General features: G+C 43.3%; 1 protein-coding gene across 5 annotated transcripts in view; it reads right to left on the bottom strand.

Moving 5' to 3' along the window:
* The window catches only part of MEGF11 (multiple EGF like domains 11), a 192,908-nt gene that overhangs the window by 64,466 nt on the left and 100,966 nt on the right, over nt 1–27,476 (bottom strand). For all 5 annotated transcript variants that reach the window (XM_014251212.2, XM_088063256.1, XM_088063257.1 and 2 more), the window contains exons 7-9: nt 22,592–22,728; nt 17,201–17,413; nt 9,711–9,885 (exon numbers count right to left, since the gene is read on the bottom strand). In XM_014251212.2, coding sequence (XP_014106687.2) covers nt 9,711–9,885; nt 17,201–17,413; nt 22,592–22,728 — 525 coding nt within the window. The remainder of the gene's footprint in view (nt 1–9,710; nt 9,886–17,200; nt 17,414–22,591; nt 22,729–27,476) is intronic.

Here is a 27,476-nt window from a genome sequence, read left to right as displayed (position 1 = left end):
ACTTGCTATGGATTAAAAGGATGGATAGAAGGATTGCTCCTTGCTACGAGCCCTGGAGCCATGGAAGTTTCAATGTGGATGGAAAACACAAAGGAACAGGGCTGATGCTGCAAACAGCTGTGGAGGACCTTGGGGCTGAGCTGCAGGATCCACAGGTAAGAGGATTAAAGGAAAAAAACAGCATCTAAAAATGAAAATATGTCAACTCGAAGCTAATGGGTTTTGTGATGTAATTCTGAAAAGCTGGTAAAAAACCAGGTGACCACACAGGCTGATAAGAGATATCCCCTTCAAACTCTCAGATATTCCTAAATCAAAACCCTATGGCAAAAGAGTTTGAGGTCTGGTAAAATTTCAGTTGCTCTTTGGCATAAGAAAATAAACCTAGGTTTTTTCATTTATACATGTCTGATTGAGAAAGACAAATGTCTTTGAAAGTACAGTTGCACAGAAAATAAAATGCAAAACTAACCTGTGACTTAAATCCTGTCCTTAGGAGCTTTTAATGAAGTCAGTTTGTAATTTGAACTGCCGGGAGAGTCAGCCACCAACATGCTCACACACAGAACTATAGAAAGTGTGGATAAAGATATATACATTTGGAAGCCTAATAGATGAAAGGAGGCACTGCTATTGGCAAGCAGTTCATCCCTCTGCAAAATTCAGATCAAATAACTCAGTCTGAGCAGAATATTGAGCTCTACTGGTTGTGAATGAGGCTACAGGAAGGGAAATGCAATTTGACATAGCCACATTGCCAATTAAGGATAAAACACATGAAATATGTCAACTAGCAACAAAGGCAGAGGCTTTCAGGCTTTCTGTACCAAGTTGGTTCCTTTGGACCCACTTACGAAAACTTTGGAGTTATTCAGGTAAATAAAACTGCAGCAGAGCCCAGTAAAAGTAAATATGAGAAGAAAGAGAGGAGCTGGGACTTGCTCAGAGTTCTTACCAAATGATAAACTCCGTATGAGAGTGAATAAGTTCTCATTAGTAGATGCAGACACTGAGATACACTTGTGTATCTGGGACAATCCCACCAAAGGCAGCAGTTGTGTTCAGGTAAACTTGGGCTGGCAAAGTAGAATTTGAGCTGTCACAATTCCTGGAGCTTGTGCACTGACAAGAGAGCGAGCAGTGAAAAATGAAATGGAATAGCTCATAAAAGGCTCTGAAAAGTTCCACTGAATTCAAAGCAAGGGCTGCAGTTTGCACAGCTGAGCGGGAGCCACTGTGTCCTGTGCGTTCAGTGACCTTGTTAAACACCGTGGTACAAGAGTTCAGCTGCTCTAAAGCATCCACAGGATGGGCTGAGGTGGGAGCAGAGCCTTTGTTCCTGCTCCTGCAGCCGGGGGAACTCAGGCTCCGGAGCGCCGCCGCTCCCGCACAAATCCCTAATTGCTGCAGAGGAGCCTGGGGAGAGAACAGCACCAGGCCTGACTGACAGCACTGATATCAAAAACCTCTATAAAACTGATATAAAACACTGATATCAAAATCAATAGGGGAGCGGCTTGGTCTGAAAGCCTGGAATACACAGGTGGTCTCCCCGTAATGATCTTCCCTGTTGGCACAGGAATGGAGATTATCTCCTCCTGTAATTCAGCAGAGCCAGAGGAATCCCTCTGTGAGTTGTTACTGAAATCCTGGCTTAGCCCACATGCAGCTCCCTTGCACTGAGGTGATGTCCATTGTTCCCTGAATGACGTGTGGCAGTGTCACCCCACAGCTGGACTGATTTCCCAACTTCACCTGCTGTTTGGGAAAGGTGCAGGACAGGCTGGGTGGCTCGCAGTGCTCACCAGGGGTGCTGCTCCAAAAGCTCTCACTACCTGTGCTCTTTGTTCCCAGAAAAAGCCCTACAGGGATCTCGAGATGGATCACACAGCCACGTCACCAGGCTTGACCTGAAGCAACGGTTTGTGAAGGGAAAATGGTAAAAAAGCTCAATGTGCCAGGAAATTTGCTGGTGGCTGCTGATGGAAATGGGGACTGTGATGTACACACTGATCCACAGGGAGCTGGACTGAGACCAAGTCATTCCATGCAGGAATGGAATGGCCAAGGGAAGATCATTCTCAGTCTGTACTGATCACACTGAGTAGCTTTGGGATGAAAAATTTTAGTCTGTTATTAGCCTCAATGGACTACAAAATATCAAAACACAGCCACTGCATACACACAAATGTTCTTTGTATGCACTGAGAAGTGGGTAAGAAAATTCAGATGTCATCAATGAAAAGGGACATCAAGATGTGATTCAGTGGCAGCTTTCATCTGGTCTGTGACTATACAAATGTCTTGATAAGTACAAATGATCTGTGTTCAGCTCTATTTCTGTGGAAAATGTACCAAAACATTGTGTATGAGATGTTTTGATTTCTGCTTGTAAACTCCAACTTGCAGCCCAGATAACAGGAAAACTTCTGTCCAATGGGAAAGTGTCAGTTCCTTCATTCAAAAAAACATTTTCCCAGCTCACTCTTAGGCTGTATGGAACAGAGAGGTTTTGTTGACTGCTCAAGATCCACTTCTTGTTCCACATCCACCTGTGAAGCAATTTGTAAACTTCAAAAAACAATAAGCTGAGCTTTCAGACTTATCTTTATCTAGGAGATACCAAGAAATGCAAATTCACAGGAGAGTGCATTCCTTGGAGACCAAAACCAGGCAGGAGGGATCTGGGATGCAGCCATAGTTAGTGTAGGGGGCCTGCCTGCATTGTTCTGACTGACTGATTTTTATCTTTATTCACTTTTTAAATACCAGGTGAATATAATTTTTGACTTCCATCATGGTTTTCCCAGGGCACAGCTACATCTTCAATTTTTTAAGGTTAGTTTAGTTGAATTTCCCATATCTCTGCCTTTCACATCACCTCCAGACCTAAAACCGACACTGATATCTGTTATCAAGGAAATTGCTTTTCCTTCTTGCTGGCTTTGACAAAACAAACCTCTCAAACCTGCTCAGAACACTTTGAATCTGCCAGGTCTTCCTGGTGACTCTTCAGCTGTATCTCGCTGCTCCCTCTATCCAAGCAGGGATTTTCCCTCTTGAGCTGTTTCTGGACAATCCTCCTGTCCTTTCCCCTGCCTATGTCTCTTTACTTCAGAGGTAGCTGAGGAATTAGTCAGGGCTCCAGTGGGATATTCCCAAACTTCTTAAAATTAACTCTGCTAAGAACTTTTGGATAACTGAGGTGAAACAAAGGAAAAAACAATAACTGGGAAAGAGTTCAAAGGCTGGCAGAATGGGAATCAATTTCTTCTATGGCTTGAGTTAATACTCAACCTTTGCTGAGGCAAAACCCTTTTTTTTTTTTTAGGGAATGTGATCCATGGTACTTTGAACCTGGTTATGCAGTTAGGGGATGAAGTGGGTCTGAGGTCCCTGAGCCCACCTGGGTGTCCTTTGCCAGGTAAAGCATCAAAGGAGACCCGACAGCGTTACTGCAGCAGAGCAGGAGAGGCTGGAGGACTGAGGATAGAAATCAGTGGCAAACAAGGCTCTTGTAGCTCCACAGCTTCTAAGACAACTTGTTTTACTTTTATTATCAATTAATAATTCATGCCCTGCCAGCTGCAGGCCATGATCAGACCCACCTGCACAGTGAGGGTGCCTCTCCTCGTCCCCTCTGCCTCTGCTCCTCGGCCTCCTCCATGGGTTTGAGACGTTGGGTCATGGACACAAATGGGAAACCAGTGAGGAGAAAATGCATCTTCCCCCTGCACCTGGGTAATTCATGAAACGAGACCCTGCAAACCATTCCTGTTGCCTGTGATACTCCAGTTAATTGGACAACTGCTGTGCCAGAAACCTCTCCCCCACCTACAGCAAGTAAAATTTATACTGGTGGCTGGTAACAAGAACATCTTGATAAAATGGCTGAATTTATTTTATACCTAGAAATGAAAAGAGCTCTTAACAAAGGGGGGTAACTGATATGCTCGGTAAATCAAGGATAAAAGGACACAGGCTCTATTGAAGATTTTTTCCCCTCGTCTTTTCTTTTTAAACCTTTTGATGAGGTGCCCTGTTGCTCTGCGATGAGCTTCCACTGAAGTACTTTTGGAATTATCTCAAAGAGAAATGGATCATTTAAATGAGTTAAAGCCCCCAAACCAGATCCGCTATCTCCGGCCTTATGTTCATTTTTTATATTAAGAATTTTGTGAAATTTATAAAATAATTTTACTACCAAACCATGGGCTTATTACACAAAGAAGTCTCATCCGTTTTTTCCCCTACTTCCTTGTGAAGTGGTGAAGAATGATACATTTAGAATCAAGATGAAAGTTAATATGTAGGAGAGAGGGAATACTCTGATAAATTTGTACCTTGTGTGTTTAGAAAACACCTATAGGCAATAATGCTTCAAATTTCTCCAGACCTACCTGGGACTTGGGTCCTTCAGGGAAAATTCAATTGAAGATAAGATAAGGTGCTCCTCTCTATTTACTCTGTTTTTTTTCTTTTAGACAACAGAGAGAATTTTAAAGGTGTAGGACAGGAGAACAGGCGTATACTTTTCTAAATATAAAGATAAAGATTGTTTTTTCTCTCCTGTATGTTTTTTTCAGGGAACAAGAGGTAAGGTATGTGCCAGAAGGAAGCCTGTTACATCTGGAACACTCAACAGACTGGATCTCTAAGTGTTCAGACCTCTAAAGGACCATAACCATGGTCCTTCCCATTCTATGGAACAGTAAATTGGTCATTTTACTCAGTGAGTAGGTACAGAGCAGGCTAAGACTGGTCTTTGTGTGGGTGTTTGTACTGACCAAGAGATTATCCATTGCAAAATTTGGTGTGCATTTGCTGTGCATTTGAATAGCTTTAGAGCACTATAATTTATACTTATTTTTACTAAGTGCTCGAGCTACTGTTCATTGTGTGCTTCGAGGGCTGACTTTTACTCAATGTGCAGGTAGGTTGTAAAGTTTTACTCTGATGTAAACCCTGGGAGCAATTTGTACCCCGGTGGTAGAGAAAGCATTATGTTGAGAAATTCAGGCATGCCAGACAAAATTATGGACTTACAGACCCAAATGAAGCCTGTGTTTCAGTGCTTAAGTGCCCAGATTCCCACTGAGCCCAGCCAGAGACCCATACACATAAGCACCTCTATAAGGATGTATTTGAAAGGCATTAATTGTGCTTTTAAAATGCAATTTTGATACAAAGCCAACAGAAGATGCAAATAGCTATAGATGCACAACCCTGGGATAAATCTTGGAAAGCTTTAGGGAGTCCAAGAGCCATTCCAAAAGCTGAAAAATCTTCTAGTAAGTGATCACCACTGTTGTAGTTTCCATACTTTGTAGTGTGTGATTGGCTCGTGTGGGATCTACCAATATAGCGAAGAAATAGAGAAATGTCAGAATGGATTCTTTCATTTTGGTGATGAAGTGCTTGCTCTGCTTGCCAGCACGCAGGATTCAATAAAAGCAGACAGGTCTTCAAAAAATAGCAGCATAAATAGATGAACTTTTTAAAGTAATATAAGTTCTGTCATCTGGAAGTGAAATATAGACCTAACTGCTCGCTGAAGTACAAGCTGACCGCACGTTCCACAGAGAAGTGTTAAAAGTTTTCTCCGAGTGTCTTGGGCTGAGAAATGTTTTAACTACATCTCTCCTTGCCACAACACACAGAATGGAAGTGTTTGAAGTTAAACCCATTTTTCAAAAGAAGAAAACAAAGCATCCATAAAGAAACAAAGGCATAGCACAGGATGAGGTCTCTAGATAGCCACTGCTTTCAGGGAAGCTGCAATTAGCTGTGCAATCGAGAAGGTGAATTTAGTTGTATCTCAATAGCATTTATAATGATTTCAGCAGCTAAAATGCTGATAGGTATGTGCAGGGGGTTGGTTTCAAGATTTTCTTGTGAGACACGAGGTCAGGATTCCTGTGGTCTCCTGTCATATTTAATTCATATCCTCTGGCCTTCTCCACCACGTTTATTGAATTACAGGAATAAAATTCAATGAACCAAAAACAAAAGAGAGGAGAGAGGACATGGCAAGTCCCACTTTCTTTTATGTCCCTCCTGCACACCTGAGTTCAGTGAACTTACAGGAGAACATGTTGGAGGAGAATTTGGAAGGAGGGGGTGGTACAATTTAGTATAACCCCTCTCACCATCCCCATAATTGCACTGAGATAATTTATTGCAAGCAGCAGCCATTTCCACACGGGAGGGAGGATCCAATTTCTACCAGTCAAGACTCTCCCCTGGTGCTTTTTAGGGCTGATCTGTGCACTCCCTGTGTGTGTTTGCCAGGTTCCTTCTGGTCACAAAAGAGATGGCAGCAGAACAGCTTTACAAAACCATTCTTCAGAAGAGCATTCTGGCAATTCATCACTTCAGTGCTAAGAGGAAACCCTCAAATATGTTAAAAGTCCCAGTTGGAGGGAAGTGCCCTCTTGGCGTGCTTGTAATGATGATTCCCTGCAATCATCCGAGTCAAACAGCCTTTATCCTCCCTTACAAGTGGGATGCAGGAAGCAAAGCATTCCCAACAGGCCTGTGGAGAATGGGGAATAGGTCTGTGATTTTGGGGAGGATTTTATTGTGTCTCCTCCACCATGATCCTGTTTTCATTGCCCTGTATGCTGCCTCCAAGAACTGCCTGGTTTGGGTTGTGGATCCCTCAGCTCTGCACGGTGGTTCAGAATCTGCAGAGGTAAAACAGAGCTTTCCCTTCATGGGATCACAGTCACAGCAGCACCTCACACAAATATCCTGCTCCCCAACAACAGCTTTGTCATTTGGGTTTAGAGCCAGACATATGCAAATCTGGCTCTTGAGTCTGACCCAAAACATGCGCAGAAAAAATAAGACAGAAGATGTTTTGAAATTCTATCCTAAACTGCAAGCTCACCACTATTTAGCTTGGGCATTTTAATTTTTGGAAACGTCACAGCTAATAAATAATGTATTTTCTTTAAGCTATCGTATACATTTTTATGTTACAACTCAAATCTTCTTAAATTTCCAAAACTTAAGTGCTCCGATCACGTACATGGCAGCCTATGGGATGGCTGCATTTTCACTTAATACATTTAATAAAGGTGACCAGATGCTTTGTGTTTTTAATGGCTTGTTCTGCATCCCAACAAAATGTCCCTGTTTTGGCTGTGAGAGCAGATGATTCATCCTGAAACCCAGCCCAGCTGCCCTGACACAGGGAGGGTGAGTTAAAAACCCACCATCTGTGCTGGAGGAGTGGGCAGGAGGAGTGCTTTGTCAGGAAAACACTGTCCTTCCTTGGGCACCGCATATTCCAGGCAATTGTAATCCCAAAGTCCTGTGGATCCAACCTCTCTGCCTTTGCAGATAAATTCTGCAGTTCTATCCCATCTCCCACCATTTTCTCTTCCTTCCCCTTTCCTGAGAAGCCCCTCAGACTGCTCTGCCCTAGGATCACACATAGATCAAACATTGCTGTAAAATGTAAGATGTTGCTCCCGGTTTTATCCTTCCCAATTATGTGGCAAAATTCCTGCCCATGTGGCTGCCTCAGCCAAGCCTCATGCTTGAAAAAGCAAGAGGGATTCATCTATGGTTTTTGTGAATAATTAGCTCTGCCCAGCTCTGCTTTAGCAGCGCTCCACTGCCAGCTCTGCCAGAGGACACATCCTGAGCTCGGAACCGGCACTCGCGGACTCGCCCAACTCAAGGGCAAAGCTCTACCCCCAGGCAAAGCTCCCCTGCTCCCTCAGCAAGAGCCAGGCAGGAATATCTGAAGGGAAAGCCTGGCTTGGAGCACATCATTGGGATAAGGCACTTCCAGCCTGCTTCTGGCCCCACAGCCTTTTCCAGCTCCCCTCCTCCCTGCCCGGAGCATCCCGGCAGGACAATGCCCCAGGGGGGGAGGAAAAGGTTCCCAGCAACTTTTCTGCACAGCCTGTGTTCTGCAGCACTTGAAAGAACCATTGCAGCTCATCTGGCATGCACACGAATGACAAATATGCTTCAGAGGCAATAAATTAGCAATTTCAAGGCTTTACTTCCCCTCATGGACTAATTGCCAGAGATTATAGTATATTATGTGAGAGCAATGATACTAATGCCTAAATATGCTTCAGTGATTATAGAGCTATCCTCAATAACCAAGCTGTTTAAATGTCAATGCAAGAAAGCTCTTTATTATGAGATTAAATATTATTTTGAAGCAATGCAATAGGAACTTCCCAGGCTTTCTGCCTGCACTAATGCTGCCTTGGGGCAATGTATATTGGACAAGGTATGCTTTTTTAAAATGTGTACAGTAAAGGGTCCCTAAATGCTTTTGTACTGCAAATTTGGACAGCATTCCCAATAAAAAGGAGGATCTTGGCATCTTTTTATTTTGTAGTTGTTACTAACATGCTGCTGCCTTCATCCTTCCTCTACTTGTGTGTCAACTACTGTATAGAGAAGATAGATTCTTGTTTTCTGTTTGTGGAGCTGGGAATCAAACCTCAAAGACATTTGTTTCCCCCCCAACTCTAAGTACCATTATCTTGCACAGATGCTTTTGAGTCCAGCCCCTTACACCTAAATAAATCTGTTAATACCTGGCATTGAGACAACCCCTCAAAATCAGTGGAAGTTCCAACTTTCAGGTTCAGCTGCTGACACAAGGCAGAGAAAAAAAAGTGTCTTTAAGCCATAAAACAATTGCACAGCTCTGCAGATGCCAGTTGGGGATCACCAGCTCAGGTGTGGAATTAGAAGGAAAGGAGGCAAAGAAGTCTTTGGCATGCCACTAATCTCATACAGGACCTCCACCCTATGGATCTGTCCCAGCTGGGTAGCCTGATTGATTTCTGGTAAATATAGTAATTATAACTCATAATCGTTATTATAGTATAGAAAACATAGATAGGCCTGTGGGGATAGATCATGTAAAATGAAGGACAGAGAAAGCCAACTTTTTGTGAAGTTTGGTGGAATTCACTCTTTAAAGTATTTTTTTTCCTTCAGGAAGTATTGTTTTTTAAACACAGCCTGCACTTCTCCTCCATGGCATGCTCCTGAAGGGGGGAAGCTTCATATACAGATAACCAGGGAATTTACTGTCAAGAATTCCATTCTGCCCAGCCTTAGCAGGACTGGACACCTGGATCCATGTCCCAATACATTCTGCTGCAGCCTGGCAATAAACTCTTAACTCAGAATTTTTGATGTTTTCATCTTGGCTCGTTTCTTCAGCCATTTTACATCTCACCTATAAAATGCAATGCTTGTTTACCTCAGAATGTCTGAAGCTCTTTCTGATGCTCAGGTAAAAGACACCTGCCACACAGGCTCAGAAAAGACATAAATTGCTCTATCATTTGCAACATTTTAAAATATCTTCATCTATTAAAATCACAGTGTGACTGACAAGGAACATGCTGAATGGCCATGAGAATTCTTTCTCTGCTCTTCCAGGCAGACAATAATCTGACACCTTTTTTGTTATGTCTTGACTTAGAGTATACTATGGGAAACCATATCTTTATCTTTACAATAGCAGTAAACTTAGAACAGTGATGTTAACCAAACAACCAGCAGCCACAGACTGACACTGCTCAAAGGACAGCGATGTGGAATGGGCGAAAATAATCCACATTTGGCTGCTTTTATGCAAATATTATTTCAAATCAGATTAAAACTCTCTTTCATTTTTGCAGCCATTTTCTGAAGCCCCTCCCAGGCCCAGCCCCACTCACCATGAAGCCTGGGGCGCAGATGCAGCTCCCGGTGATGCTGTCACAGTCAGCCCCGTTGTGGCAGGGACAGGGCACCCGGCAGCCCTCGCTGTAATAACCCACGGGACACGTCTCGTTGCAGTAGAGCCCGGCCCAGCCAGCCTTGCAGCTGCACTCCCCAGACAGAGGATGGCAACTAATAAAGAAACAGATGTTGATGAGATGTGGGCAAGAAGGAAAAATACAGCCCAGGACATTCCACGTGTCACAGTAAAAACAGGCCAAGCCTGGAAACTCTTTAGGGTGGGGGATATGAGCAGCTGTATAATTTGGGAAGTGAATAGAGAATCTGGTGCCAAATAGTCCATGATTTCCAAACATCTGGGAACTGCCACAGCACTGGGTAGTCTACACCTTGAAGTTTATGGTCTTCCATTCTCAAATCAATGTGAGTTGGATTACAGGCATCAACCACACCATTAATCCTTACAAGCTGTAGGATAGGTATGTGCTGCACTATTTGGCTGTAATGCAGCCAGCTAAAGATGTTCAGGGATAGGAGAAATTCCAGTGGGTGGAGGAATGCAATCAAGAGAGCTGTGAAGATAAACCTGAGTTCAAGGGCACAGCATTCCTATTCCTATTCCTATTCCTATTCCTATTCCTATTCCTATTCCTATTCCTATTCCTATTCCTATTCCTATTCCTATTCCTATTCCTATTCCTATTCCCATTCCCATTCCCATTCCCATTCCCATTCCCATTCCCATTCCTATTCCGTTCTGTCCTGTCCCACTGTCATTTGTATTTTGAAAGTGAATGCCACCTCAGCAGAACTTTCCAGCAGGCACATGTAGAAAGGAAAGTGCTTTGGAAGGGAAAACTGTCCTTGGAAGAAGAGTTTTGCAGGGAATATTCAGCCATTGTGGCCAGAACTGATCAGCACCTGAAGCCTTGGGATTTACTTGGGACAGGAGTTAGCAGGAGCCCTGGGACTAGGTCACAGCTGTGCAGGGAAATGAGTCAAGTTTCTTTTTGCTGCATAATGAACAACATTAATCCTCTGGCTTTCATTTCTATTCAGTCAATTCCACACTACTGTGAGAGCACATGGAGAGAAAAGGAGAAAGAAGAATTGAGCCCAAAAGACTGGACAATGCCTGGTCCTTCTGCATCTATAGCTAGATGTTGGTGAGATGAAATCTCTGCATGAAAGTTTATCTTTATTGGGCATTTTCCTCCTTGAGGTTTCTTTAGGGCACCACCATCCCACAGCAGGAGGCTGGGGCTGGGAGAGGAGGGGAAGGAAAGCTGGAGAAGCTCCTGGTTTGCAGGGATGGAGGCTGGCTGAGGCCAGCTGGGAGTGTGAGGCTGCACCTGAGAGCTCAGCATGCTCTGTGCCCTCTGCACCACAGCGTTGCACAGTGATGGCACTGTTCAGTCCTCAGTGAGAGAGATGAGAAATAATATTGCCAGAAATCCTGTTTTCTTTACTCTCAGAACAAGAAGAATAGACTTCTGCAAGGTGGGATCTCTCTCTGAGCTGTCTCCTGATTTTTTGCATTCCAGAAACAATTGCTTTTCCTTTACGATTATTTATTGCTACAGTTTAAGATTGTAGACATGACTGAATGGGTTTCTTTACACCTATAAAATTAATATTGTATATGTTAATTTTCAAGGTAACCTCATAAAATGTAATTTCCAGTTATGTTTCAGGAAATTTCTGGTAGGAGAGGTTGGTCATATAGTATTGCTACTAAAAAGGATCAAATTTTCTAAGTGTCAAATGTTTCATCATAAATAGTGTTTTACTGACTAATTAAAACAATTCATCAGCATAACAAACTCCCATCCGTGACAAAGTAGTCCCTGAAATTATGGTCTTCCACAAAGCACCTCTTAACATTCAGATGAAAATATTAAAAGCTCAGGTTTCCCCCCTGTGTCTATTAATCATTACCTAATAGGAGCAGAAAGCTCAACATTAAAGAAGGATTTTGAAATGAATTTTGTGTTTCTCTCTTTCCACTACTGCTACATGTATCATGTGCTTCCATGAGAACTGCATCTGGTGGGTAAATTAAATATTTCAAAGGCAATGTATGACCAGGGCAGTGTGAATCAGTCTATGACAATTCAGCAGAAAATACTACACTCACTCAGAATTTTTACTTCGAGGTTGGCTCCCTCATCAGCATGGGATACAAGCTGTGTTTAAAGGGCTAAAACTCATCCTGACATGCACTAAAACAAGAACCAAAACCAAACAGGCTTTTCCAGAAGAATCTGCTGGAGACAGGGAACTTGCACTCCAAAACAAAGGCCAGTAGAAGCTTGAGGGTGTATTCTGCCCCACCAAAGCCCTGTCCACGTTCCATGGGACTGTGAGCCAGGACAATCCCAGGCAGAGGTTTGGGTCCCTCCATCCACAGAATCTTCCCATTGAAGAAAGGATAATTTTGTTATCAGCCTGAGCAGATCAGGTTCTGTTTTTCTCCCAACTCCAAAGTCCTTGCTTGACAATCCAGGTGCCTGATGCAGCATTAACTTGAGGAGGGCTGAGATTTCAATGCTTTCCCAAAATGCACAAGGCAGCTGTTCTCTTCCCAATCCTGCCAGGGAATCTTGGCCACCTAACTGACTCTTCTACCTTCATTTTTCCCATTTCTAAATGATGCCTTTCTTCCCTTGGAAACCCTTTCAAGATCTGCAGCTGGTATCACCAAATAGTACAAAGGTTTTATATTAATTATTTTTTCTCTCTGGTTTGTATGAACTATTCCACTAATTAAAGTGAGCAGAGTTACACATTAAATATATTGCAGCTCATGATGTAGGAATAGTGGATGTGTGGATGTCTGTGTGTATTAGGAAGGTTTCTCTTCTGCTGCAATTTTGTACAACCACATTCTGGTCTAAGTATGTACCTAGATATAGAACAGAGCCAGGAAATTCACCTCTCACCCACCCAAACAGCCATGCATCCAGACTGCTCAGTGAATTAAATGCTATTTGGACTGAAGCTGAAACATTTGAGGCAGAATAAAGCTTGAATAGAAAATACAGCTAGAAATTCTTATAAATATCTGTATAATTCCTCCCCTCCGTTTCTGAGTGCACCTTCCCAGGCCATGTGTCCATGTAACATTTTGCCAGCAGGGGTCACAGTGAGGCATTTCTCCAGCTCCCAATAAACTGAAATTAATGAACACAAACAATTCTTCTGCAGAAGGATCACTGAAGGATGAGTGAGAGAATGGGAGGGTTCCAAAAGGATCCCAAAGGCAAACCCACCAACATCTGTTTTCCAACCCTTGCTGGGAGCAGCAAGGGAACCTCACACTCTTTGAAGAATTTGGCAGTGTTATCCTTTGTAGTTTGTATTGAATCTTAACAACTTTTATTTCTTCAACTCTCCTGCATCACAGGAAGAAGCAGAGTAGAAACCAGGAGTGAACACAGGCAGCCAAGTGTTCCTGTGGCTCCAGGCCAAGCAGAGGTGGAGCAGAGCTGTCCACACATCAGGGCTGACAAGGAAAGAGTTCCAGGGCTCCTGCTGCACTTTGAAAGCTACTGTACAATCCCTGGCTTTTGAGCCATGTTTACAGCAATAAAAGATTTATTTTTAAAAATTTTATCAGCTGAATTGAAAAGAATAAAGGTATTTTGACCTTTAAATGTTTTAAACATCTAATTTTGAGGAAAACTGAGGAAACCAGGTAAACTTCTCAAGGCAAATTAGAAGTGTTTTAGACAGCACAGTCTGTTCCAAATTCTGAATTTCTTCTCCACACATCTTTCAGCCAAAGCAACACCTTCCCAGTGAATTTCCCAGTTTTCTGTTTATACAGCAGCACCAGTCATCTCGTTTTCATTCTCAGCAGCCTAATCCTTATTTTACAGTATTTCTGTATTATGTTGTCCACTCTACATCCAGTCTCCCTTACTAAAATGCCTCTTGCTTTAAAGCAGTGGCCACAGTGAGACTGCAGGGCCACTCCTTCAGTCCAGCACATTACTGACTCAGATCAAGGCAGAACTTCATGGAAGCTCCACGGGGTTTGGTCCTCCCCAACTTGCCAGTGTTGAAGCATTAACTGGAGACTGTGGAGATCTTCCCATTCCATTGGACTTTGTCTCAGTGGCTTCCTTCCTTCTCACATCTCTGACCTAAGACATGACCAAGGGCACCTGGTGCCCCAGGGTGGCTCCACACCGGTGCTCAGGAAGGGTGGGTGGCCAGGAATATTCCGGCTGTTCATTTCCCTCGCTGCCAGACAGAAGAACAAGCCAGGATTATTCCCTTCCAGTCATTGTAGGCTGTCTCAACATGGACTTTTTGCTGAGGGAAGTTTTTTGCAGGTGTATCCTTTCCTGTGGAAGGACAGTCCAAGTCACCACCACATTCTAAATCACCTAATTGTGGGATTGTTCAAAGTCCTGTACAAAGTGCCTTTCAGTGTGCTTTGATGCAGAAATTATTGGATGATGTCCTTCAGTCATTACCATGCTGGAGGTTAGACTAGATGATCACTCTGATGTCTTCAGACATTAAAATAGATAGATCTATGGAAATGGAAAAGCTGATTGTGTATTTCCTGCTGTTCCTCCTCAGCTACTCCTCAAAGCCCTCAGAACTTTCCATTTCAGTCAACTCTCCAGCAACCAGATCAAACGAGACAAATCCAGAGACAGGAGTTTCTTTCACCTTCTACAAGTGTTTAATAATTATCCTCCACACTTGGGATCACAAGTAGTCAACAGCTTAAACTGCTCCTGGGGAAAATAGATGGCTGTGGGTAAATGAGTCACTTTGGAAGAGCCCAGTTTCAGAAAGGACAAACACTCAGGGAGGAATGGGAAGAGGTGGGTGGGAAGAGAAGTGCACTGTATGGGACTGGTTAAACAATCAGCACAAAGATTTGTTCAGAATATGGAGTGCCTTTGGAAAAGGTCACTTTCCATCAGCTCTGACGCTCCTTGGCTCAGCAATTGACAACACTGCAGAGCTGCTGGAAAAGTGGAGAGCTGAAATCCTATGGAAGAATGAAAGAACATTTACTGATCTACAGCTTGCTGGTATCTCTTTGTTCCATAACAGCAGTGATAAGATGTAGGAAAAAGGGAGATTTTATCAACAGAGAGACCAGACTCATTTATTAAGGAACCAGAGATACCATCTCAGCAGAGAATGCTGCAAGGGACGCTGACGGAGCAGTGTTGGGAGGGAAGGAATAAAATGTTCCCGTCAGACAGCAACCAGGCACAGGCAGGGTGTGCTGGAATGACCACATGCCCAGAAAAGAGCTGGGAGAGGTTTCAATCCTCCCCATTTCTGAGCTCTCTCAAACCCCTCTGAGACCTTTTCTCGCAGCTGGAAGGTGCAAGCCTGTTCTTTCGGGAAAGATCCTCTAGCAAACCCTCAGAGCACCTCCCAGGCAGTTCTGAGTAACACAGGGTGAATTTTTTCACCCTCCAACCCATGGTCTTACCCCACCTAAAAGACTCTTCAGGAATTGAGCACGCAGCAGAGGAACTGCAGCCAAACTCAGCCTTGCCAGTGGCCTGCAGTCCTTCCACTCTGTTTCTACCTTTATGGAAACAAACAGGTTTCTGCAGGCTCAGGAGGGGTGAAGACACAAGTGTCAGCTGCTGACCATGAGCACATTCTCACTCTCCTGTACACCTGAAGAACAGTTTACACTGAGGAGAAATTCAACTTGGATTTACCACAGGTGCTGCAGTGATGTGACACGCAGGAATTTATCCCTCAGCTCACTCTGCAGTAATTCCTGAGGCATCCCCCATGCTCAGCACAACACAGCACTAACCTTTTGTGTATAATGTGCAGCTCATGCCTCAGGGATGGTATTTTTGCAGTGATTTCACGATACACAACATAATCAGAAGCGATGGGAGACTCTTGTACAGAGCTCCCTGGGAGCCTCAAACCTTCTGGATCCTGGCTGTCAAATCCAGCTGAGCTGGAGCTCTCTTCCTGCACAGGAGTTGTATCACAACAATTACAAGTTTTTAAATAATCCATTGTGAGCTCTGACTTTCAGTTAAGCAAAGCCTCACCACTCACAGCTGAATTCACAAGGAAAATCACCTGTTTATTTCCAAGACTGAGACAAATAGGGTCTATCTCAAGTGCACAGACAGATTTGCCTGAAGTGTTTGTGTGTGTGTGTGTGTGTGTCTGTGAGTGCACACAAATGAGGTGCCATTTCCTGCATACATAATTGAGTGTGTTGATATTTTAGCAGCAGCAAGATGGCAAGGTGGCTTTGTCAGCATCAGCAGGACAGTCAGGTCCCCACCTGTCTGCTTCCAAATTGAAGAATGTCGGTATCAAGGGCATTTTTGCCTGGACATCAATTATCTCCACCTCCCCCTGAAACCTCCACAACCCTAAACTGGCTCTGCCTGCTGAACAGGGATGGGCAGAGAGAGGAGGGAATCCAGTGAGAGCTGAAGGGCTCAGCATTGTGCAGGTGAGGAAATGTGGCTCCTGTCCATCAGACAGCTCAGGCCAGCGGGGTTTGGCCCTCCAGGCTCCCTTTACTGCAAACCAGGGAGTGAGGATTCTCCAAACAGCAATTCCAGCAGTCAGTAAACAAGGCAAGGAGTTACTTAAGGTAACAAAGAGGATAATAGGGAAGAGTCTTAAATTCTTCCTTCTTTACGATGTTTGGAAAACTTATTCAAACCTGCAATGGGAAAGTAAATTCAAAGTACTCAAGTCTGTTTGTGGATCTGTCTCATAGTAAAGAGAACCTCAAGAATCAGATCTTTAAAAAAGCAAAAAAGGGAATAAAACATCAAACCCTGACCTTTTAAGTGAGGCTTATTCCATTGTAGGTATAATTCCCTGATATTTATTTTCCTGAATATTTTCCTCATACACAAAGAGAAAGAAGAGCAAAAATAGGCTTACATGAGGAGTCTATTTTGACAATGTCAACTGTGTTACAGTTCCACAGACTGACTCAGGGATATTGATTTCAGTCTATTTATACATCTGTCTCAAGTGTTTCCAACAAGGTAATTTGCCATGAGACATCAGCTGAAGCAAATTAGGTTTCATGTTGAAAGTCCCCTTGCTGTCTATAGATCTAACAAGCAAACCCATGTCATAAAAAAGAGGGAAAGTAATGGATTTGAGTAAATATGTATCTATTTTTTAAATTTCAGTGGGTTATTATCCACACATAGAAGCATCATCCCATGGTTCTCATGCCTAGATTTACAGGACAAAGCTGTATGCCAGGCTCTTCCAGGTGTTACCAGAACTGTTAAGAGATACATGCTTAGTATCTGGCTGGACTGAGGCTTATGGTTCCCAGCCTGAGGTCATTTAAATCAAAATTTTGCAAACCAGATAAACTCTCTGTGTTTGTTCTTAAAGCTACAGAGAAAAGAACAGTTGGTGTAGTTAGGTGAATATTTCCCCAGTGCTTTTATCAGAGCAGTCCCTGCACAAGAATATTACATGACGTACATACCTGAGGGTGTTGGTAATATTGCAAGGGCATCTCTTGTTGCATTTGAGGCCATAAAACCCTTCAGGACACATTCTTTCCTGGCAGTGGATGCCTTTGAAGCCGGGGTCACAGATGCAGGCTCCGTTGACGTGGTAGCACTTGGCCCCGTTCTGGCAGTCGCAGGTTTGTGTGCACTGGAAGCCGTAGGTGCCGATGGGACACTCCTCCTGACACCTGCCATGGGATGGGACATGGGATCCAGCCACAGCCACAACCTCAGCAGGACATTGCTTTTACACTGGAACCTTTTTGTTAATGAATTAAATACAAACCAGAGCAATCATCCCTCAGTTATTTAAGCAACATATTGAACTGATGGTATCACCGGAGCGATGGGATATCTTGGGCATGCAAATTGCTGCTAAGAGAAACTGCATTCATCCATGCCCAATTATATCCTGCTAAATTTGAATTAGTTCATATCACCTTCATTCACAAAATGCAGTCTTCTTTCCTGGACCTTGACAATTGTGTTCATCAATTGTAAGAAACTGATAGGCAATAAAATATTTTATTATAAAACCCCTCACCTGTTTGACTTCTCTTTATTGCAGGAGGACTGTGCACCTCCCTTGAGAGCACGTGGACCTCCCAGTGATGAGGAAGGTTAAAAGGTAAAGTGTATTTAGCAATATTGAGCAAAACATTCTCCAGCAATGTTCTAGTTTTACTCACCCTCTTGGCTGCCATTGCACCAGTTTTATACCAACAAGGAGAAAAGAAACCCCTTTGTGTTTTGTGTGTGTTCTGAGTAACTAGAAGCTTAAATTTGCTTTTCTTCTCCTACTCCAGGGTAGCTCAGTAGTATAAAATCTCAATAAAAATCACTTTCATGCTCCTTAGTGGAGAATCTTCTTAAAAATTGCCAACATTTTTAATATTTGATGCACATAAAATTGGAACCTGCAAACACTTTACACAGATTGCTTTAAATTGCACCTTCCATGCACTGTTAAAAATATCTCCCTACTTGGATATGTTCCGAGATCTGCCAAAAAGTCTGTTTCCTTGTCCTATACAACCAATTTAAGAGTTCAGATTATTTCCTATGTGGAAAAGCTCAGCTAAGGTCCTGAAGAAAGCAACTGATTGTGTGCTTGACATAATTCAGTGGTTTCAAAATTCTGCAAGGAGTCAGTACCACAGTTTACATGATCCACCGTGAAATACAGATAGGCCTTTTCAGTTAATAAAAACAGAAAAAAGAAGCCCAGAAAAGCCCAATTCCCTTATCACATGGTTGCCAGGCATTGGAAATTGCCTATCAGCATTAATTTAAGCTTGAGCATTGATTAAAGTGTATACTGTAAACTCAGTGGATGGAGGCAATTGTTAAATGTCTTTCTGCAGGTCATTTCACAGCTGGCAGGTGAGAGTTAATATAATGATCAGTAATAAAAGATTAATGTGTGATGCAAGCCAGGCAAAACTGCAATGAACACAAGCAGTATATAAGAAGGGCATTACTTTTGCAGCTTCAGATTATCACGTTTTACTAAAAATAAATGAACACAGCGAAGGGCCTGGCTGGTGATTTAATTCCAGCAGGTACCAAAGCAGTTGCTGGTTGCAAATCCAAAGTGAGGAGTTCATACGAGACCCAAAGTGAGAGGAGTTTGGGACAAAGAGGGAATGAGTCTGGAGAGGCACCAGAGAGACAGAGAGCCCTGCTGCTCTCAGGGGGTTCAGCTGCAAAGGAAAGAGCCAGAAAAGAATAGTAACAGTGGGGCTGGAACACTCCCAGCAAATGAAATGCAAGAAGGAACAATGAAGCTCCTCATGTCCCACTGCTGCACAGACCCTGAGTGAGCAGGAGAGCTCTGAGCTCCACGGGGTGAATTCTTAGTCAATAGTGCACTGTATCATTCTGTATTTATAGGAGATGAAGCATTACCTAGCAGGGAGAAAAGCATCTGGAAATGAAATATTGACGACCTAATCCATTTACATAATTAGCCTTTTTCTACTAACAATTTAACCAACTTATTTATTTGGAGATCAAGCAGCTACCGCTAATGAATTTTATACAAAGAATACTAATAATGACTCCTCTGGAACATGAGAATAATCACAGCAGGAATTAGCTTTCTACTTAAACATCTTTCCTTTGCAACATATCAATCTAATGTGTCCATAGCACCATTAACAACCAGATACATTGTTCAATTAAATTACAAAATGAGCTGCTAAGCCCTAGTTATGTTTCTTGTTTAATTTACATTGCTTTCTGCCTATCTGGGGAGATTCGTATTACAATATCCACTGAACTTTAATATGTACCATAATTATTTGGGTTGGGATAGGATAATATGGCTGTCACCTGTAGAATTAATGGAAGCAATTTCACAAAATATTAAACAGAAGACAGCCTGCTTAACAGATGAACTTAGTAGATGCTCCTACATTTTTCCCCACAATTTTCTTTTTTTAAGGAATAATGCTGCTAAGTTTTTTAGGCTGTTCTCTTTGTTTTGAAACAGTGATCATGTTTACATAGCACAGACAAATATGAAAAGCCATCTAAAACGCACTGACCTGGAGATAAGAGATACAAGTACAAACACAACAACAGGAGAGTAAATCTGCCCATACAGTTCTAATAAATGTGAGATTTATTCTGTTAAGATTCAATCTTTCGATTTAAGGGCAATATGGAAAACAAAGCTAAACCAGCATGTTCAATTTTCCCGTGAGCCACTGAATTCTGAAACACTCCATTCTCAGCTTCTAACTGTGCCTCTGCTATTATTCCTTTCCAGTTTGTAAAACACATATTTCCATGACAGATCCAGTCATTTCAGGGAGCACAAAGCATCCTGCAGTTATTAACAGTGCTGCCAATTTCCTAGAGATTTAGTGCAGTGCCACTCTTGGAAAACAGGTAGGGAACAAAAGTGTGGCAATTACACTCACACAGACCTTTATGACCATTTCATCTCCACAGATATTTATCTAACTCTGTATTATTATCTTCTGTACAGATGATGAACTGTAGCATTAGAGTACTTATTGACAATTTTAAGATGATAGTAGGTAAAATGTATTTATGTCTTTATTGCTGTTATTCAGAGTATCTGTCATTATTAAGAAGATCTTTTTCAATGCCTTGTAAAATGTTAAAGCAAGCAGTGTTTTGTTGTGCAGCAGATTCTCCTGCTCTCCTTTTTGCTGTGATGCTGCAACAGCTGCAGGAGATGCAGAGGGTAAAACAGACTGAGCTAAACTGGAGCTGCCTGGTCTGTCCCATTGTCCCTGTGGTGTGAACACAAAACCAAGGAAAGCCATTCAGACTTTAAAGACCTCTTCCCTCACTGAAATCAGTGTGTCCCCAGGCAGGTGAGGGCAGGTGAGAGCAAACCAGTACAGCCAGTACAAACCAGTACAGCCAGTACAAACCAGGGCTGCCCAGCCCCAGCAGAACTGCAGCTGGATACAACAGGCCTGAGGTTTCCCTTCCCCTGTGGAAGGGGGATTAAAGGCTGAGAGATGAACATGTTTAACCTTCCAGGAACCTGTTGGAAAGGTGGGAATTTCTAGGCTAATCCAGTTTTACCCTGCTGAAGCAGAGCTTTCCTAACTGCCTGTTTACCTTTTCAATCTGTTCTCATTCATCCTTTCACACACTGGAATTTCTGCTCTCCTGCCTCTCCCCTCAGTGTGTTTCACTTCCCTGCTCTGGGATGGGGAAGGTGAACTATTCCCAAGGTTTTGCTTGGATCCAGGTCCAGATGTGACCTTCCCTCACTTTTTTCCTCCTCCCAACTGATTCTGCCTTATTTTTTTACTGTCTCCCTTCCAAGTTACATCTCTCTTTGGAGTCCAAATCTCTTTCACTTTTCTGCAGGTACAGATCTTCTGAGTCCACACTCTTTTGCTCAAGGACAAGCCCTGTGAGCTCCTGCCATGTCTTCCCTGATGTGCCTCCTCTGCCCAGTCTCTCCCTGAGTTGCCTTCTCCAGCCCCTCTCCAAGGGTAATCAGCAGGAAAATCCTCTTCCCATCCCCTTCCCTCATCCCCAACAGGGATGCAGGCTGCTGGCTGGGAGCTCCCAGCAGCTCCAACACTTGATTGGATTGTTTCACCTGCAGCCAGGAATCCATCAGGGTGTGCAACAAGCAAATGAGGAGAGCAAGAGAGGCTCTGTCAGCCTTCCCCAGCATGGCCAACACTGGGAACAGCTCAGGATTTAAGTGTGGTCACCACTATAAAAGCCCAGGCCACACAGTTGTCTCCTTTAGCAGAAAAGTGTTCACAAAGAGAGAAAGAGAAACAGGAATTATATGGTACCACATGTCTGGAAACAGTCTCCAGATGGAGAATGGGGAAGAGAGGCAGACTGATGTCTTCTCCTCTAAATTACTTGGAGATAATTAGTATTTTCTCCATATTCAACCCCATGCAAATCCTGACATAAACTCCAGAGCCCCCTCCAATTATAACTGTCCATACAATGGAAACAGGGAAGCTCCATGTGTAATGGAAAGGAGCAGCCTTCTGACCCTCCCACAGGGCTGAGGGTTGGATCTTTGTGCTACAACGACCTGCTGATTATTCAGTGAAGGCAAAGAGGAAAAATTCCAATGAGCTTTGCTGCATAGAAATATAATTGTAGCATATGTCAGTGTAGAGCTAATAAAAAAAGGAACATAGAGGAGAAAGTGCTTTAGCATAACATCCACTGGTGAGCTGCACAGCTCTGCAAACCCTGGTGCCACAGGCCCCAAGCAAAGTGCTCCTGAGAGCTGCTTTAACTGCACTTCCCAACCTTTGTTAGCCAGGATTAGCTGGAGGCTAAGGCAGCACGTGCTGCAATCCCTCATTGACTTTGTTGTGTAGTCATTTTGCTGAATCCATGACACCTTGGTAAAACAATATTATCATCTGCTCTGATCGATTCATGGGTGAAAGCTCTCGTTTATAAATTTTGAGGATTTATCACCTTTTGCTGGTGGCTGAGATGGATCGGTGCTACAGCAGCACAGAGGAATGAAGGAGACATTAAACTGCTGCATTGCTTACTCTTGAGGATATTAATTTGTATAAAGATAGTTCATTTACATATCTTGTAAACATGTAATGCTCTCTATTAAATTTATCACTGTAAATATCTAAATTAAATTTAATCCATTAAATTTTAAAAGTTATATTAAAAACCCCTGTAAATGGAGAGCATTGTCAATAAAAAGTAATAACATTGCCACATTTATATTGCTTGAAGTGCTTCAGAAGGATGAACCTAATTGGAGCAATAGAAACATAACACCGTTTTTCAGAGAGGAAGATTGTCCTAGAAGGGATATAAATATTGACAGTCTGTGGTTAAAATGAAAGGCTTTGGGGGTTGATTTTTACCTGTCTCCTATATAGCCAGCTGCACACAGGCATTTTCCTGTCACGGGGTCACAGTGTCCTCCGTTGTGGCATGGACAATCCTGGCTGCAGTTAATTCCAAAGGTTCCAGCAGGACACGGCTGTGCACACACCAGCCCCTGGTAAGGTTGCAGAAAGAGCAATATTTCAGTCAACATTCATAATGCAATAAATTTCTCTATGCAGCTCGGAATTTTATTGTCCTTCTTGCTAAAACTAGATGTAAGTGTAGCAGCAATATTTTATCTGCATAAGATGTGCTAAAGAGAGTCTGAAAACTCTGCTACCACAGTAAATGCCTGCCTGGCCTGACTCCAGAAGGGATTTTTCTCTCTACTGTACACTCATGGATAACTCTCTTCCTTGGATTTCCCCCACAGGCTGCAGCTGGGCTTGCCCTGCCCTTTGGACAGCCACACGGAGATGGGGGAGAAGTTAAAGGCAAGCAGGGAAGTTTACAAAGCTGTTTGTGTGCTCCTGGGGTTTCTGGAGAGTCTGAAAAGCTGTTGGCCACACGCTGCACAGAGGTTTGGGAAGGAAGGGATTGTTGGGAAGGTTGCACTGGGAGGGTGTAGCTGTGCTGGTTCTGATGGCCTGTGATCATTCTCCTGTTCAGCCAGTCGCATTCATCCAACCCAACACAGCAGCCAGAGATTCCTCTAGTGCCCTTCACACCCTTCACTCTGCTCCCTCTGCTCCCTCCAGCCCACATCCATCTCTCAAAGCAGCACAGAATGGATCTGCCAGAGCTTTGGGACAGCCATGGAGGGGCGGGATGAGAATGAGGATTAGCTGCAGAAATGGATTAGCCCCCCGTGATGGCACAGAAGCAATGTGAGTCCCCAGATCAGCACTGCAGCAGCCTTCTGGCCAGAAGAAAGAATTTTGCAGTGCAATATCTGCCTGACCCCTAAACGGTGACAGGATGCAGCATCCAGCATCCTTCCAGCTCCTTATCACCAATCTTGGAGCCACATCTCAGTCCCTGACTGCCTCAACTCCATATCCCATTTTATGCTCTTAGCCCTCTCCTTTCCTGCCTCTTCATTCCAGTCTATTCCAAATCCCTGTTGCAGCCTCCCTTTTAATCCTCTCCTCCATCCAGACCCAAATGCTCATCTCTGAGATGTTTCCTCCGTTCCTCTCCCTGCTGAACCAGCCCTGGGAGTGAAGCAAAGCCAGCCTGTCCCTGCTGTGCCCCCTGGCACTGCCCACAGGTAAAGCAGCTCCCAGGTAATCCCTGCTCCAGCTGTTCCCAAGGCAGGGAATGTTCACCCTTGTGTGGGACTTTGGAGAATTTACCTGCCAGACTCAGGTGGTTTCCCCCCAGGTATCCCATAATGTCCCTGCCAAGTATCAAGGCCTTACAAGGATTTCCCCAGACTTTCTTAGAAGTTGTATGAATGTTTTTCTCCCTGTGAGCAAATATAAAGCCTGAGGCTGGCATCCAGCTGAGGAACTTCAGCCAAAACAAGTCTGGCAGTGCTGGGATCTGAAGTTGTGGTCCTATAATGGAAAATGTTTGGCATCTGCAGCAAGTGGTGCTGCTGCCAGTGCCACCACAGTGCCCAGCATGAGACAGAAAGAGTGTCTGGCCACAGGATTATTTGGGTTTAATTTCTCTGTTTCCCTAACCAAGCCCCAGGGGCTCTGGGTTTTGAACAAAGTACGTATCAGACACAATTTATTCAAAATATAAACCAGGAATATAATGGCTGCTTTCACTCTTCAGGGCTTGGGAAGTTTAGCTGTTGATACAGCCCAAAGTGAAGAGGTTGCTCTTCAATGTCACCATAAAACAGGTACTTTGAGCCTTTCCCAAGCAGGGCTATGTGGCTCCTTGGCTGTAAAACAGACAGGTTGGCCTCAGTTCAAGAACTTTGAGATTACAGTGTTAAAAACTGGTGTCTCTGGACTTGAGTAATACACAACACTATATATCTGAAAACCTAAGGATCCATTTATCTTGATAATAAATACTTTCTCTCTTCATGTCTCAAAAGGAACAGGATTTCTATCAACAAATGATGAGAAAGCAATACTCTGGGATGCATCCCCCCAGAGCCAAGAGAATCTTTAGCTATACTTTTTGCATTAATATGTACTAAGGGAATTCAAAACATCCCTCTCTAGAGGATCAAATGTCAGACCAACATTTCCTGCTGCTTATACATCTAATCAGCAAAGTTCACCCCATCAGCACCTTTTTTAAGGCCCTGATCTCATCAGCTCCTGCTTTTGACATTGTTTGCTGTATTTTGTAGGACAGAAAAGATTTGTTTTCTGATCTGTTTTCTCAGACACCCCCATGTTTAAAATCCACAACAGAAAGAAAAATAGACAAAAATACAAATGATGCTTCAAATGAATGCCCAGAATCAATAAGAGAGAAGTGATGAGCAGAATGTGCTGTACTACCACGGCACCACGATGCCTTGGGAAGGGGGTTTGGGGCCAAACAGGGGGCGTTGCTGGTGACAAATGTTCTGTCACGTCAGGAAATATTGCTGCTTTCCTGAGCACAGAGATCTAGTCCTTCAAAGGGCTTCTGAGAAGCGTTGTAAATGCTAAATTAACTTCTCTCCCCACTTCCTGAGAGCGCTTGGAGAATTTAATATTGCAAATGAGAAAGATGTATAGAATTAAACCTGTAAATTGTTAATGAGGCCCTAAAGCAGCCACCCACTAAACTCCACAGCCACAAAGGCACAGAAGTGGAAAAAGCCCAACATTATGGGATGCTGGAAGCCACGTTCTGTTGACTGTTCAATGATAGAGGCCATTGGCCACCATCCTCCTGGTGAAGAACCCATGGGGCAGCAAAATCCCAGAGGACACCATCCATGGAACTCGTGCTGCTGGGAGATTCGGCGCTGGTGGGAGGAAAGAAATTACAAGTCATAAAAGAACCAGGCTTTGAAGATAGCAGATCCATGGAAGAACCTCAGAACCCCAGAACTTCCTCTTTGTAAAGTCACTGCCTCCCCTTCCCCATCCCACCAAACCCTGAGGGAGCTGAGCTCCTCTTAATAAGCCAACCTAGGAACTGATAAAAGTTGCAGCTCATCCAGCAGCAATAAAGTCCAAGTGGATTTGCACCTGTATAAATCTAGGGAGAATTCTCTCCTTCCAAAATGACAGTATATTCAATATATATGTGCAGTCTTAAGCCTCAAAATCAGCAAGTAAAATTCCTGGTGTCACAGAAATCCATGGTGTGAAATAAAATGAATGCTGTCTAGCAATCCCATCTCGCCTGCTCGTTTACAGCCCCCTCATGTCTCACTTCCCAAACCATTCCAACGACCAAGAGTTAAAAATATAGCATGAAAACATACTTTTTATCCCTCTCTGTACACTGAATTACCAGCTTTTCATTAAAACCCTGGAGAGACCCTTTATACTTAAAATCTCAACATTTACAAGCTGAGTGCTTTTACTTATAATTTCAGTTTTTTCTGCAGAATACTTGATCTCTCTCTTCAATTTTCAGTTATGCTTGTTTCAAACATCAATTGTTAACTCTAGGGTTCCTCCAGGGACAGAGCAGCCAACAACACAGTTTTCAGAAAAGTCTCTCTGGGCTCCTAAAAATGCATAAAAGGAACTCCAGGCTGTAAGGAATTGGGTAGGACTGGGCCAGAATATAGCCACAGCTGCTGGGCAGCACTCTGGTTCCTCTTAGGGTCTGTGCTGCATCCTAAAAGACAATTCCTGTTCTATTCTGATATTCTTAATTGTTTAGTGATGTTTTAACTTTGAAAAAAGAAGATAAAATTCCTGATAAAATACAAGTAAGGAAGAATACAGCAGAACAACTCAGATCCTGAGAAATCTTGGTATGCAGGAGGAGAGATGGAAAAAGTAATATTTTTATGTGAATCACTTTATTGATCACTTCTTAGAAGGTAGTGCCAGAATGGACAGATAGACCCTCAAAAATATGTGAATTTCTTTCCTAATGCTCCAGTGCTCAAGGAAAGAACCTTTTCTTTGCCACCACTGATTGCCAGGTGAGGGCAAGGGGCCATATTCATGCTTCAGACAAGTTTTGTCTTTGTCATTTGAAATGGAATAACCTCATGACCACCCTTGCCATGATGGGTGGTGTTAGAGAGATGCCAGCTCTCCAGTTTGAGGTATTTTCAACCAAATCTTATGGACAGCAACGTTCTCCCATGTTGCTGATGTACAGCAGCAACTCACAGCTGGTGCTTTTGAACTCAAAACAGTTGAGGTACACATGGAAATAAACATAAACCTCTCTCTCAGCTTTTGTATGTTAAAACAGGTAGAGGGTTCTCATCAGAAGTCAAAGTCGTGTAATGATCTGCAGGGCCTTCAATACAAAAATAAAAATTCAGAGTACTTGCATGCTTTAAAACCCAGCAACTTTGCCAAGAGACTAATTGTCAGATACAGGAAAAATGCCAGGAAGTTTAGTACAGCTAAATGGGATGAAGGCCTGTGAGACTTGGCACGCCCCAAGAGAGTTCATTATTACATTATTGATAAAGTTGAGGACTTTGAAAACGCTTGGCCTTGCTTTCCTGACACAAAGGATGAAAGGTTAGGGCAGCTGTCTCTCTGCAGTGCAAGCCCTGACACAAGCAAATTTCTGCAATCAATGGCAGCAGTTCCTGAGCAAGGGCACGACACTGAACCAGCCTCTGTGCCCTGGGCTCAGCTCTGCTGCCTGCCTGAGCCACGGGTTCCCCCTGGATTCTCCCTCTCCTCTGAAGGGGAACAAGACACTTTGTGCCTCTGACAATGCTGGGCTTTGAGCTTTCTGTCCTGTGTGAGGGCACTGCCTAAGGCTGCAGGGAATATTCCAAGTAACTGGAAGTCACAGACAGCTCTCTTGTCT

This window comes from Pseudopodoces humilis, chromosome 16 (assembly GCF_049639895.1).
Source record: "Pseudopodoces humilis isolate 2021_Gansu_Grassland_sample_001 chromosome 16, ASM4963989v1, whole genome shotgun sequence".
NCBI classification, from domain to species: domain Eukaryota; kingdom Metazoa; phylum Chordata; class Aves; order Passeriformes; family Paridae; genus Pseudopodoces; species Pseudopodoces humilis.
The sequence above is the reverse complement of the archived record's forward strand: the minus strand, read 5'-3'. Positions and strand labels throughout refer to the sequence as shown.